Source organism: Oncorhynchus masou, chromosome 32 (assembly GCF_036934945.1).
Source record: "Oncorhynchus masou masou isolate Uvic2021 chromosome 32, UVic_Omas_1.1, whole genome shotgun sequence".
NCBI classification, from domain to species: Eukaryota; Metazoa; Chordata; class Actinopteri; order Salmoniformes; family Salmonidae; genus Oncorhynchus; species Oncorhynchus masou.
The window spans coordinates 6,278,385-6,292,205 of NC_088243.1; the positions used below are offsets into that span (position 1 = coordinate 6,278,385).

The 13,821-nt window shown below is 39.7% G+C and overlaps 1 protein-coding gene across 1 annotated transcript in view; it reads right to left on the bottom strand.

Annotated features, from left to right (window-relative positions):
• Positions 1 to 13,821, bottom strand: part of LOC135525502 (M1-specific T cell receptor beta chain-like) — a 40,586-nt gene continuing 26,765 nt past the window's right edge. Inside the window, exons 9-10 of the mRNA XM_064953172.1 lie at positions 12,699 to 12,805; positions 1 to 1,230 (exon numbers count right to left, since the gene is read on the bottom strand). Coding sequence (XP_064809244.1) covers positions 1,207 to 1,230; positions 12,699 to 12,805 — 131 coding nt within the window. The 3' untranslated portion in view covers positions 1 to 1,206. The remainder of the gene's footprint in view (positions 1,231 to 12,698; positions 12,806 to 13,821) is intronic.

A 13,821-nucleotide genomic window follows, 5' to 3' on the forward strand; every position in this document is an offset into this window, starting at 1 on the left:
TGAAAATAAGTCCCAGACTTTATTGTGCAATTACCAGTCACTTAAAACAATTATGTATATATATGTTGTTGTTTTTTACAGACAAATAAAATCAATCAATCAATCCAAACTGTGCAGTGGCCAATTGATGAATGAAAAGAGACATTGTTCCAAAACACTATAAAGTTTAATGACACGAGGAGATTGTCAAGCCAAGCCTTCAACACTGGGTAAGTCTACAAGGTGGGGAGGGATGTATTTTCTGTTTGTTCAGAACACAAACCATGATATTGAAGTGCCAGAAGTTGGTTTGTTTTGTTTATTGGTTGTTAAACCTGTCGGTGGAAGATTTGTTGAATATATTTTATATAAATATGGCATCATAACATTGAAAATCTGATTTCCCCCTAGCTGATCATGGTCTGCCTCCGTCTCTGATCGTAATGTGATGAAACAGGCAGGGAGAGTGAGCTCGTCTGTGGTGGTCGGTGAACCCTCAACCTTCTGGCCCAAAGCCCTGCGTGGCATCAACTGTGCCAGAAAAGCAGACTGAAGTGGCAAAGTCAATATCCACGTTTATAAAAACAGGGTCGCTACAGTTCTTGTTATTTGTGGTCGTAAACATTATATTGAGTTAATTCTATGAGGGGGAGGGTCGTGAAAATATTTGTAACTGTGGAGAGGTACATTTTGATCTGTCCCTAATTATATACAGTTTATTATTCACAAATGAACATTTAGAAATTGGAAAGCAAAGTGTATTGATACATACTCTACTGTAATTACTGGAAAAACAAACAGACATTGATTTTGTATGTTAATGGAAAGATTGGTTTGGCTGAATTTATTCAAATATACATTTAAATTGCCAGTTCATGTTCATAGGAGATTCTTAAAAGCACATCTTCACATAGACGGGGCAATAAAGAGATATTGGCAACAATAAGCACAATGGACAATACAATTACATGCAGGGGCAAACTGGGACCAGAAACCGGCCCAGGCATTTCTAACACACCTGCCCATGTTTTTCTTTAAGACCCTCTTTACTAGACAAATTATTATTATTTTGCTAAAAAAATAATACAATTTAGACAGGCCCACCGGGCTAAAGATGAATCGGTCCATCTGGCATTTGCCAGAATTGCCCATTTGCCAGTCCGTTCTTGATCACATGGAAGAATCAACACCCATGCAGGACATCCTCCTTGGGCCGCTTGTATTCCGTTAAATCTGTTTCTCTGAGGAGCCCTGCATGTGAAACACAGACACAGAGATACAGGATAAAGACAGTATGGTGTCTGTATGGAAACACAGAGATACAGGATAAAGACAGTGTGGTGTCTGTATGGGAACACAGAGATACAGGATAAAGACAGTGTGGTGTCTGTATGGGAAACACAGAGATACAGGATAAAGACTGTATGGGAAACACAGAGATACAGGATAAAGACAGTATGGTGTCTGTATGGGAAACACAGAGATACAGGATAAAGACTGTATGGGAAACACAGAGATACAGGATAAAGACAGTATGGTGTCTGTATGGGAACACAGAGATACAGGATAAAGACAGTATGGTGTCTGTATTGAAACACAGAGATACAGGATAAAGACAGTATGGTGTCTGTATGGAAACACAGAGATACAGGATAAAGACAGTATGGTGTCTGTATGGAAACACAGAGATACAGGATAAAGACAGTATGGTGTCTGTATGGGAACACAGAGATACAGGATAAAGACAGTATGGTGTCTGTATGGAAACACAGAGATACAGGATAAAGACAGTATGGTGTCTGCATGGGAACACAGAGATACAGGATAAAGACAGTATGGTGTCTGTATGGGAAACACAGAGATACAGGATAAAGACAGTATGGTGTCTGTATGGGAACACAGAGATACAGGATAAAGACAGTATAGTGTCTGTATGGTGTCTGTATGGAAACAGACACAGAGATACAGGATAAAGACAGTATGGTGTCTGTATTGAAACACAGAGATACAGGATAAAGACAGTATGGTGTCTGTATGGAAACACAGAGATACAGGATAAAGACAGTATGGTGTCTGTATGGTGTCTGTATGGAAACACAGAGATACAGGATAAAGACAGTATGGTGTCTGTATGGAAACAGACACAGAGATACAGGATAAAGACAGTATGGTGTCTGTATGGAAACACAGAGATACAGGATAAAGACAGTATAGTGTCTGTATGAGGATAAAGACAGTATAGTGTCTGTATGAGGATAAAGACAGTATAGTGTCTGTATGAGGATAAAGATAGTATAGTGTCTGTATGAGGATAAAGACAGTATAGTGTCTGTATGAGGATAAAGACAGTATAGTGTCTGTATGAGGATAAAGACAGTATAGTGTCTGTATGAGGATAAAGACAGTATAGTGTCTGTATGAGGATAAAGACAGTATAGTGTCTGTATGAGGATAAAGACAGTATAGCGTCTGTATGAGGATAAAGACAGTATGGTGTCTGTATGAGGATAAAGACAGTATAGTGTCTGTATGAGGATAAAGACAGTATAGTGTCTGTATGAGGATAAAGACAGTATAGTGTCTGTATGAGGATAAAGACAGTATAGTGTCTGTATGAGGATAAAGACAGTATAGTGTCTGTATGAGGATAAAGACAGTATAGCGTCTGTATGAGGATAAAGACAGTATGGTGTCTGTATGAGGATAAAGACAGTATAGTGTCTGTATGAGGATAAAGACAGTATAGTGTCTGTATGAGGATAAAGACAGTATAGCGTCTGTATGAGGATAAAGACAGTATGGTGTCTGTATGAGGATAAAGACAGTATGGTGTCTGTATGGAAACACAGAGATAAAGACAGTGTGGTGTCTGTATGGAAACACAGAGATACAGGATAAAGACAGTATGGTGTCTGTATGGGAACACAGAGATACAGGATAAAGACAGTATGGTGTCTGTATGGGAACACAGAGATACAGGATAAAGACAGTATGGTGTCTGTATGGGGAACACAGAGATACAGGATAAAGACAGTATGGTGTCTGTATGGTGTCTGTATGGAAACAGACACAGAGATACAGGATAAAGACAGTATGGTGTCTGTATGGAAACACAGAGATACAGGATAAAGACAGTATGGTGTCTGTATGGTGTCTGTATGGAAACACAGAGATACAGGATAAAGACAGTATGGTGTCTGTATGGAAACAGACACAGAGATACAGGATAAAGACAGTATGGTGTCTGTATGGAAACACAGAGATACAGGATAAAGACAGTATAGTGTCTGTATGAGGATAAAGACAGTATAGTGTCTGTATGAGGATAAAGACAGTATAGTGTCTGTATGAGGATAAAGACAGTATAGTGTCTGTATGAGGATAAAGACAGTATAGTGTCTGTATGAGGATAAAGACAGTATAGTGTCTGTATGAGGATAAAGACAGTATAGTGTCTGTATGAGGATAAAGACAGTATAGTGTCTGTATGAGGATAAAGACAGTATAGCGTCTGTATGAGGATAAAGACAGTATGGTGTCTGTATGAGGATAAAGACAGTATAGTGTCTGTATGAGGATAAAGACAGTATAGTGTCTGTATGAGGATAAAGACAGTATAGTGTCTGTATGAGGATAAAGACAGTATGGTGTCTGTATGAGGATAAAGACAGTATAGTGTCTGTATGAGGATAAAGACAGTATAGTGTCTGTATGAGGATAAAGACAGTATAGCGTCTGTATGAGGATAAAGACAGTATAGCGTCTGTATGAGGATAAAGACAGTATGGTGTCTGTATGAGGATAAAGACAGTATGGTGTCTGTATGGAAACACAGAGATACAGGATAAAGACAGTATGGTGTCTGCATGGGAACACAGAGATACAGGATAAAGACAGTGTGGTGTCTGTATGGAAACACAGAGATACAGGATAAAGACAGTATGGTGTCTGTATTGAAACACAGAGATACAGGATAAAGACAGTATGGTGTCTGTATGGAAACACAGAGATACAGGATAAAGACAGTATGGTGTCTGTATGGTGTCTGTATGGAAACACAGAGATACAGGATAAAGACAGTATGGTGTCTGTATGGAAACAGACACAGAGATACAGGATAAAGACAGTATGGTGTCTGTATGGAAACACAGAGATACAGGATAAAGACAGTATAGTGTCTGTATGAGGATAAAGACAGTATAGTGTCTGTATGAGGATAAAGACAGTATAGTGTCTGTATGAGGATAAAGACAGTATAGTGTCTGTATGAGGATAAAGACAGTATAGTGTCTGTATGAGGATAAAGACAGTATAGTGTCTGTATGAGGATAAAGACAGTATAGTGTCTGTATGAGGATAAAGACAGTATAGTGTCTGTATGAGGATAAAGACAGTATAGCGTCTGTATGAGGATAAAGACAGTATGGTGTCTGTATGAGGATAAAGACAGTATGGTGTCTGTATGAGGATAAAGACAGTATAGTGTCTGTATGAGGATAAAGACAGTATAGTGTCTGTATGAGGATAAAGACAGTATGGTGTCTGTATGAGGATAAAGACAGTATAGTGTCTGTATGAGGATAAAGACAGTATAGTGTCTGTATGAGGATAAAGACAGTATAGTGTCTGTATGGTGTCTGTATGGAAACACAGAGATACAGGATAAAGACAGTATGGTGTCTGTATGGAAACACAGAGATACAGGATAAAGACAGTATGGTGTCTGTATGAGGATAAAGACAGTATGGTGTCTGTATGGAAACACAGAGATACAGGATAAAGACAGTATGGTGTCTGTATGGTGTCTGTATGGAAACACAGAGATACAGGATAAAGACAGTATGGTGTCTGTATGGAAACAGACACAGAGATACAGGATAAAGACAGTATGGTGTCTGTATTGAAACACAGAGATACAGGATAAAGACAGTATGGTGTCTGTATGGAAACACAGAGATACAGGATAAAGACAGTATGGTGTCTGTATGGTGTCTGTATGGAAACACAGAGATACAGGATAAAGACAGTATGGTGTCTGTATGGAAACAGACACAGAGATACAGGATAAAGACAGTATGGTGTCTGTATGGAAACACAGAGATACAGGATAAAGACAGTATAGTGTCTGTATGAGGATAAAGACAGTATAGTGTCTGTATGAGGATAAAGACAGTATAGTGTCTGTATGAGGATAAAGATAGTATAGTGTCTGTATGAGGATAAAGACAGTATAGTGTCTGTATGAGGATAAAGACAGTATAGTGTCTGTATGAGGATAAAGACAGTATAGTGTCTGTATGAGGATAAAGACAGTATAGTGTCTGTATGAGGATAAAGACAGTATAGCGTCTGTATGAGGATAAAGACAGTATGGTGTCTGTATGAGGATAAAGACAGTATAGTGTCTGTATGAGGATAAAGACAGTATAGTGTCTGTATGAGGATAAAGACAGTATAGTGTCTGTATGAGGATAAAGACAGTATAGTGTCTGTATGAGGATAAAGACAGTATAGTGTCTGTATGAGGATAAAGACAGTATAGTGTCTGTATGAGGATAAAGACAGTATGGTGTCTGTATGAGGATAAAGACAGTATAGTGTCTGTATGAGGATAAAGACAGTATAGTGTCTGTATGAGGATAAAGACAGTATAGCGTCTGTATGAGGATAAAGACAGTATGGTGTCTGTATGAGGATAAAGACAGTATGGTGTCTGTATGGAAACACAGAGATAAAGACAGTGTGTGGTGTCTGTATGGAAACACAGAGATACAGGATAAAGACAGTATGGTGTCTGTATGGGAACACAGAGATACAGGATAAAGACAGTATGGTGTCTGTATGGGAACACAGAGATACAGGATAAAGACAGTATGGTGTCTGTATGGGGAACACAGAGATACAGGATAAAGACAGTATGGTGTCTGTATGGTGTCTGTATGGAAACAGACACAGAGATACAGGATAAAGACAGTATGGTGTCTGTATGGAAACACAGAGATACAGGATAAAGACAGTATGGTGTCTGTATGGTGTCTGTATGGAAACACAGAGATACAGGATAAAGACAGTATGGTGTCTGTATGGAAAAAGACACAGAGATACAGGATAAAGACAGTATGGTGTCTGTATGGAAACACAGAGATACAGGATAAAGACAGTATAGTGTCTGTATGAGGATAAAGACAGTATAGTGTCTGTATGAGGATAAAGACAGTATAGTGTCTGTATGAGGATAAAGACAGTATAGTGTCTGTATGAGGATAAAGACAGTATAGTGTCTGTATGAGGATAAAGACAGTATAGTGTCTGTATGAGGATAAAGACAGTATAGTGTCTGTATGAGGATAAAGACAGTATAGTGTCTGTATGAGGATAAAGACAGTATAGCGTCTGTATGAGGATAAAGACAGTATGGTGTCTGTATGAGGATAAAGACAGTATAGTGTCTGTATGAGGATAAAGACAGTATAGTGTCTGTATGAGGATAAAGACAGTATAGTGTCTGTATGAGGATAAAGACAGTATGGTGTCTGTATGAGGATAAAGACAGTATAGTGTCTGTATGAGGATAAAGACAGTATAGTGTCTGTATGAGGATAAAGACAGTATAGCGTCTGTATGAGGATAAAGACAGTATGGTGTCTGTATGAGGATAAAGACAGTATGGTGTCTGTATGGAAACACAGAGATACAGGATAAAGACAGTATGGTGTCTGCATGGGAACACAGAGATACAGGATAAAGACAGTGTGGTGTCTGTATGGAAACACAGAGATACAGGATAAAGACAGTATGGTGTCTGTATTGAAACACAGAGATACAGGATAAAGACAGTATGGTGTCTGTATGGAAACACAGAGATACAGGATAAAGACAGTATGGTGTCTGTATGGTGTCTGTATGGAAACACAGAGATACAGGATAAAGACAGTATGGTGTCTGTATGGAAACAGACACAGAGATACAGGATAAAGACAGTATGGTGTCTGTATGGAAACACAGAGATACAGGATAAAGACAGTATAGTGTCTGTATGAGGATAAAGACAGTATAGTGTCTGTATGAGGATAAAGACAGTATAGTGTCTGTATGAGGATAAAGACAGTATAGTGTCTGTATGAGGATAAAGACAGTATAGTGTCTGTATGAGGATAAAGACAGTATAGTGTCTGTATGAGGATAAAGACAGTATAGTGTCTGTATGAGGATAAAGACAGTATAGTGTCTGTATGAGGATAAAGACAGTATAGCATCTGTATGAGGATAAAGACAGTATGGTGTCTGTATGAGGATAAAGACAGTATAGTGTCTGTATGAGGATAAAGACAGTATAGTGTCTGTATGAGGATAAAGACAGTATAGTGTCTGTATGAGGATAAAGACAGTATGGTGTCTGTATGAGGATAAAGACAGTATAGTGTCTGTATGAGGATAAAGACAGTATAGTGTCTGTATGAGGATAAAGACAGTATAGCGTCTGTATGAGGATAAAGACAGTATGGTGTCTGTATGAGGATAAAGACAGTATGGTGTCTGTATGGAAACACAGAGATACAGGATAAAGACAGTATGGTGTCTGCATGGGAACACAGAGATACAGGATAAAGACAGTGTGGTGTCTGTATGGAAACACAGAGATACAGGATAAAGACAGTATGGTGTCTGTATGGTGTCTGTATGGAAACACAGAGATACAGGATAAAGACAGTATGGTGTCTGTATGGAAACAGACACAGAGATACAGGATAAAGACAGTATGGTGTCTGTATTGAAACACAGAGATACAGGATAAAGACAGTATGGTGTCTGTATGGAAACACAGAGATACAGGATAAAGACAGTATGGTGTCTGTATGGTGTCTGTATGGAAACACAGAGATACAGGATAAAGACAGTATGGTGTCTGTATGGAAACAGACACAGAGATACAGGATAAAGACAGTATGGTGTCTGTATGGAAACACAGAGATACAGGATAAAGACAGTATAGTGTCTGTATGAGGATAAAGACAGTATAGTGTCTGTATGAGGATAAAGACAGTATAGTGTCTGTATGAGGATAAAGATAGTATAGTGTCTGTATGAGGATAAAGACAGTATAGTGTCTGTATGAGGATAAAGACAGTATAGTGTCTGTATGAGGATAAAGACAGTATAGTGTCTGTATGAGGATAAAGACAGTATAGTGTCTGTATGAGGATAAAGACAGTATAGCGTCTGTATGAGGATAAAGACAGTATGGTGTCTGTATGAGGATAAAGACAGTATAGTGTCTGTATGAGGATAAAGACAGTATAGTGTCTGTATGAGGATAAAGACAGTATAGTGTCTGTATGAGGATAAAGACAGTATAGTGTCTGTATGAGGATAAAGACAGTATAGTGTCTGTATGAGGATAAAGACAGTATAGCGTCTGTATGAGGATAAAGACAGTATGGTGTCTGTATGAGGATAAAGACAGTATAGTGTCTGTATGAGGATAAAGACAGTATAGTGTCTGTATGAGGATAAAGACAGTATAGCGTCTGTATGAGGATAAAGACAGTATGGTGTCTGTATGAGGATAAAGACAGTATGGTGTCTGTATGGAAACACAGAGATAAAGACAGTGTGGTGTCTGTATGGAAACACAGAGATACAGGATAAAGACAGTATGGTGTCTGTATGGGAACACAGAGATACAGGATAAAGACAGTATGGTGTCTGTATGGGAACACAGAGATACAGGATAAAGACAGTATGGTGTCTGTATGGGGAACACAGAGATACAGGATAAAGACAGTATGGTGTCTGTATGGTGTCTGTATGGAAACAGACACAGAGATACAGGATAAAGACAGTATGGTGTCTGTATTGAAACACAGAGATACAGGATAAAGACAGTATGGTGTCTGTATGGTGTCTGTATGGAAACACAGAGATACAGGATAAAGACAGTATGGTGTCTGTATGGAAACAGACACAGAGATACAGGATAAAGACAGTATGGTGTCTGTATGGAAACACAGAGATACAGGATAAAGACAGTATAGTGTCTGTATGAGGATAAAGACAGTATAGTGTCTGTATGAGGATAAAGACAGTATAGTGTCTGTATGAGGATAAAGACAGTATAGTGTCTGTATGAGGATAAAGACAGTATAGTGTCTGTATGAGGATAAAGACAGTATAGTGTCTGTATGAGGATAAAGACAGTATAGTGTCTGTATGAGGATAAAGACAGTATAGTGTCTGTATGAGGATAAAGACAGTATAGCGTCTGTATGAGGATAAAGACAGTATGGTGTCTGTATGAGGATAAAGACAGTATGGTGTCTGTATGGAAACACAGAAATACAGGATAAAGACAGTATGGTGTCTGCATGGGAACACAGAGATACAGGATAAAGACAGTGTGGTGTCTGTATGGAAACACAGAGATACAGGATAAAGACAGTATGGTGTCTGTGTTGAAACACAGAGATACAGGATAAAGACAGTATGGTGTCTGTATGGAAACACAGAGATACAGGATAAAGACAGTATGGTGTCTGTATGGTGTCTGTATGGAAACACAGAGATACAGGATAAAGACAGTATGGTGTCTGTATGGAAACAGACACAGAGATACAGGATAAAGACAGTATGGTGTCTGTATGGAAACACAGAGATACAGGATAAAGACAGTATAGTGTCTGTATGAGGATAAAGACAGTATAGTGTCTGTATGAGGATAAAGACAGTATAGTGTCTGTATGAGGATAAAGACAGTATAGTGTCTGTATGAGGATAAAGACAGTATAGTGTCTGTATGAGGATAAAGACAGTATAGTGTCTGTATGAGGATAAAGACAGTATAGTGTCTGTATGAGGATAAAGACAGTATAGTGTCTGTATGAGGATAAAGACAGTATAGCGTCTGTATGAGGATAAAGACAGTATGGTGTCTGTATGAGGATAAAGACAGTATAGTGTCTGTATGAGGATAAAGACAGTATAGTGTCTGTATGAGGATAAAGACAGTATAGTGTCTGTATGAGGATAAAGACAGTATAGTGTCTGTATGAGGATAAAGACAGTATAGCGTCTGTATGAGGATAAAGACAGTATGGTGTCTGTATGAGGATAAAGACAGTATGGTGTCTGTATGGAAACACAGAGATACAGGATAAAGACAGTATGGTGTCTGCATGGGAACACAGAGATACAGGATAAAGACAGTGTGGTGTCTGTATGGAAACACAGAGATACAGGATAAAGACAGTATGGTGTCTGTATGGGAACACAGAGATACAGGATAAAGACAGTATGGTGTCTGTATGGGAACACAGAGATACAGGATAAAGACAGTATGGTGTCTGTATGGGGAACACAGAGATACAGGATAAAGACAGTATGGTGTCTGTATGGAAACACAGAGATACAGGATAAAGACAGTATGGTGTCTGTATGGTGTCTGTATGGAAACACAGAGATACAGGATAAAGACAGTATGGTGTCTGTATGGAAACAGACACAGAGATACAGGATAAAGACAGTATGGTGTCTGTATGGAAACACAGAGATACAGGATAAAGACAGTATAGTGTCTGTATGAGGATAAAGACAGTATAGTGTCTGTATGAGGATAAAGACAGTATAGTGTCTGTATGAGGATAAAGACAGTATAGCGTCTGTATGAGGATAAAGACAGTATGGTGTCTGTATGAGGATAAAGACAGTATAGTGTCTGTATGAGGATAAAGACAGTATAGTGTCTGTATGAGGCTAAAGACAGTATAGCGTCTGTATGAGGATAAAGACAGTATGGTGTCTGTATGAGGATAAAGACAGTATAGTGTCTGTATGAGGATAAAGACAGTATGGTGTCTGTATGAGGATAAAGACAGTATGGTGTCTGTATGAGGATAAAGACAGTATGGTGTCTGTATGAGGATAAAGACAGTATGGTGTCTGTATGAGGATAAAGACAGTATAGCGTCTGTATGAGGATAAAGACAGTATAGCGTCTGTATGAGGATAAAGACAGTATGATGTCTGTATGAGGATAAAGACAGTATGGTGTCTGTATGAGGATAAAGACAGTATGGTGTCTGTATGAGGATAAAGACAGTATGGCGTCTGTATGAGGATAAAGACAGTATGGTGTCTGTATGAGGATAAAGACAGTATAGTGTCTGTATGAGGATAAAGACAGTATAGTGTCTGTATGAGGATAAAGACAACTGTGGGGACAATCAGCATACGGCATCGCAGAATAACATGGCTGGTATCATTTAGCCTGGTCCCAGATCTGTTTGTGTTGTCTTGTCAACTCCTATGGTCGTTAACTAGCCTGGTCCCAGATCTGTTTGTGCTGTCTTGTCAACTCCTATGGTCATCACCTAGCCTGGTCCCAGGTCTGTTTGTGCTGTCTTGTCAACTCCTATGGTCGTTACCTAGCCTGGTCCCAGGTCTGTTTGTGCTGTCTTGTCAACTCCTATGGTCATCACCTAGCCTGGTCCCAGGTCTGTTTGTGCTGTCTTGTCAACTCCTATGGTCGTTACCTAGCCTGGTCCCAGGTCTGTTTGTGCTGTCTTGTCAACCCCTATGGTCGTTACCTAGTCTGGTCCCAGATCTGTTTGTGCTGTCTTGTCAACCCCTATGGTCGTTACCTAGCCTGGTCCCAGATCAGTGTGTGTTGTCTTGTCAACTCCTATGGTCATTACCTAGCCTGGTCCCAGGTCTGTTTGTGCTGTCCTGCGTATCCCGCCTGCCTGTCATGTGACATCCCACTGGGCTCAAACTGATTGAATCAACGTCGTTTCAACGCTATTTGTCAACGTATTGTGACGTGGAATAATACTTAAAAAAAAAATGTTTTACTGTTTTTTTTGGGGGGGGGGGTGAAATTTAAATCACAGGATTGTGTCATTATGGTAAACTAATTTCAACATTGACAAATTATGTTGAATTTTGATCGATTTAAAACAATATCAGATATTCAAGGTCAGGGTCACTATCAGAAACAAAACATTATGCTGGGCAGCCCCTCCTACTGGAGAGTTCATCTGTCTTCCATCCCAGGTTTTAACGCAGTCACGCTTCGCTATGCTATTTCTCACTGATTATGACCTCTGTGCTTATCGTGGGACAGACTGTTGAGAGATCTCCTCTTAAAATCAAAATAGAATCTCAAATGGCATTGATCCCTTGTACCGTGTGCTATAATGTAACTCTCAACTGCAAACCAGCTTATGTGGTTGTGCTATTAAAGGAAGCCCAGTGATAACACATTAATCTGTTCTATGAAGGATTCAATATCTGACAGTGTATCCCCATTTGAACTGTGTTGTGCTTTTAGATGGTTGAAAGAGCAGTGATAGACATTTGGTTGACAACTAAACCAGAAATCAGACATTGTTGTTTTCCATTTGAACATGTTCGTGCTTTTAGATGGTTGAAATCAAAGGGATAACACACTGGAAATTCGACTAACTTTTGGCTGTCTTTTTGATTGGGTGAATATCAATTGTAATCTCATTGATCAACGTCTAAACCAAGTATTTCCCAGTGATCCACGTTGAAATGACGTGGTGTGTCCAGTGGGATCTGTTTGTGTGGTCACTGTCACCCTGACCATAGGAGTTGGCAAGACCGTACTAAACTGATCTGGGACTCCTTCAGCACAAGGCAGAGATAGAAGAGGAGAGAGATGGCTGTGTGATGAACCTTTATCATATTTGCAGTGAACTCACCTGGAACTTCCAAATCATAACCATGACGACCAGGCCATAGAAGGTACTCTTAGCGATGAAGATGCTGTAGGCCAGCTTGGCAGTCTGGGTGCTCTTCACATAGTAATCTGCAAGGACAACAATACATTCAAATGACCTTGATTAAGGTGGTATCAGATGATATTGTTAGCAGATCATCCATTGAGAAAAATACAGCACAACCAATGATCTAGGTTAGTGTTCCTTGGTCCTGGGGATATAACCAATGATCTAGGTTAGTGTTTCTTGGTCCTGGGCGATCCAACCAATGATCTAGGCCAGTGTTTCTGGGTCCTGGAGATCAAACCAATGATCTAGGTTAGTGTTTCTTGGTCCTGGGGATCCAACCAATGATCTAGGCCAGTGTTCCTTGGTCCTGGGGATATAACCAATGATCTAGGTTAGATTTTCTTGGTCCTGGGGGATCCAACCAATGATCTAGGCCAGTGCTTCTGGGTCCTGGGGATCAAACCAATGATCTAGGTTAGTGTTTCTTGGTCCTGGGGATCCAACCAATGATCTAGGCCAGTGTTCCTTGGTCCTGGGGATATAACCAATGATCTAGGTTAGTGTTTCTTGGTCCTGGGGGATCCAACCAATGATCTAGGCCAGTGTTTCTGGGTCCTGGGGATCCAACCAATGATCTAGGTCAGTGTTTCAGGGTCCTGGGGATCCAACCAATGATTTAGGCCAGTGTTTCTTGGTCATCAGTATGCAGGTCATCAGTATGCAGGTCATCAGTACAGTATGCAGGTCATCAGTATGCAGGTCATCAGTACAGTATGCAGGTCATCAGTATGCAGGTCATCAGTATGTAGGTCATCAGTATGCAGGTCATCAGTATGCAGGTCATCAGTATGCAGGTCATCAGTACAGTATGCAGGTCATCAGTATGCAGGTCATCAGTACAGTATGCAGGTCATCAGTATGCAGGTCATCAGTACAGTATGCAGGTCATCAGTATGCAGGTCATCAGTACAGTATGCAGGTCATCAGTATGCAGGTCATCAGTACAGTATGCAGGTCATCAGTATGCAGGTCATCAGTATGCAGGTCATCAGTATGCAGGTCATCAGTATACAGGTCATCAGTATACAGGTCATCA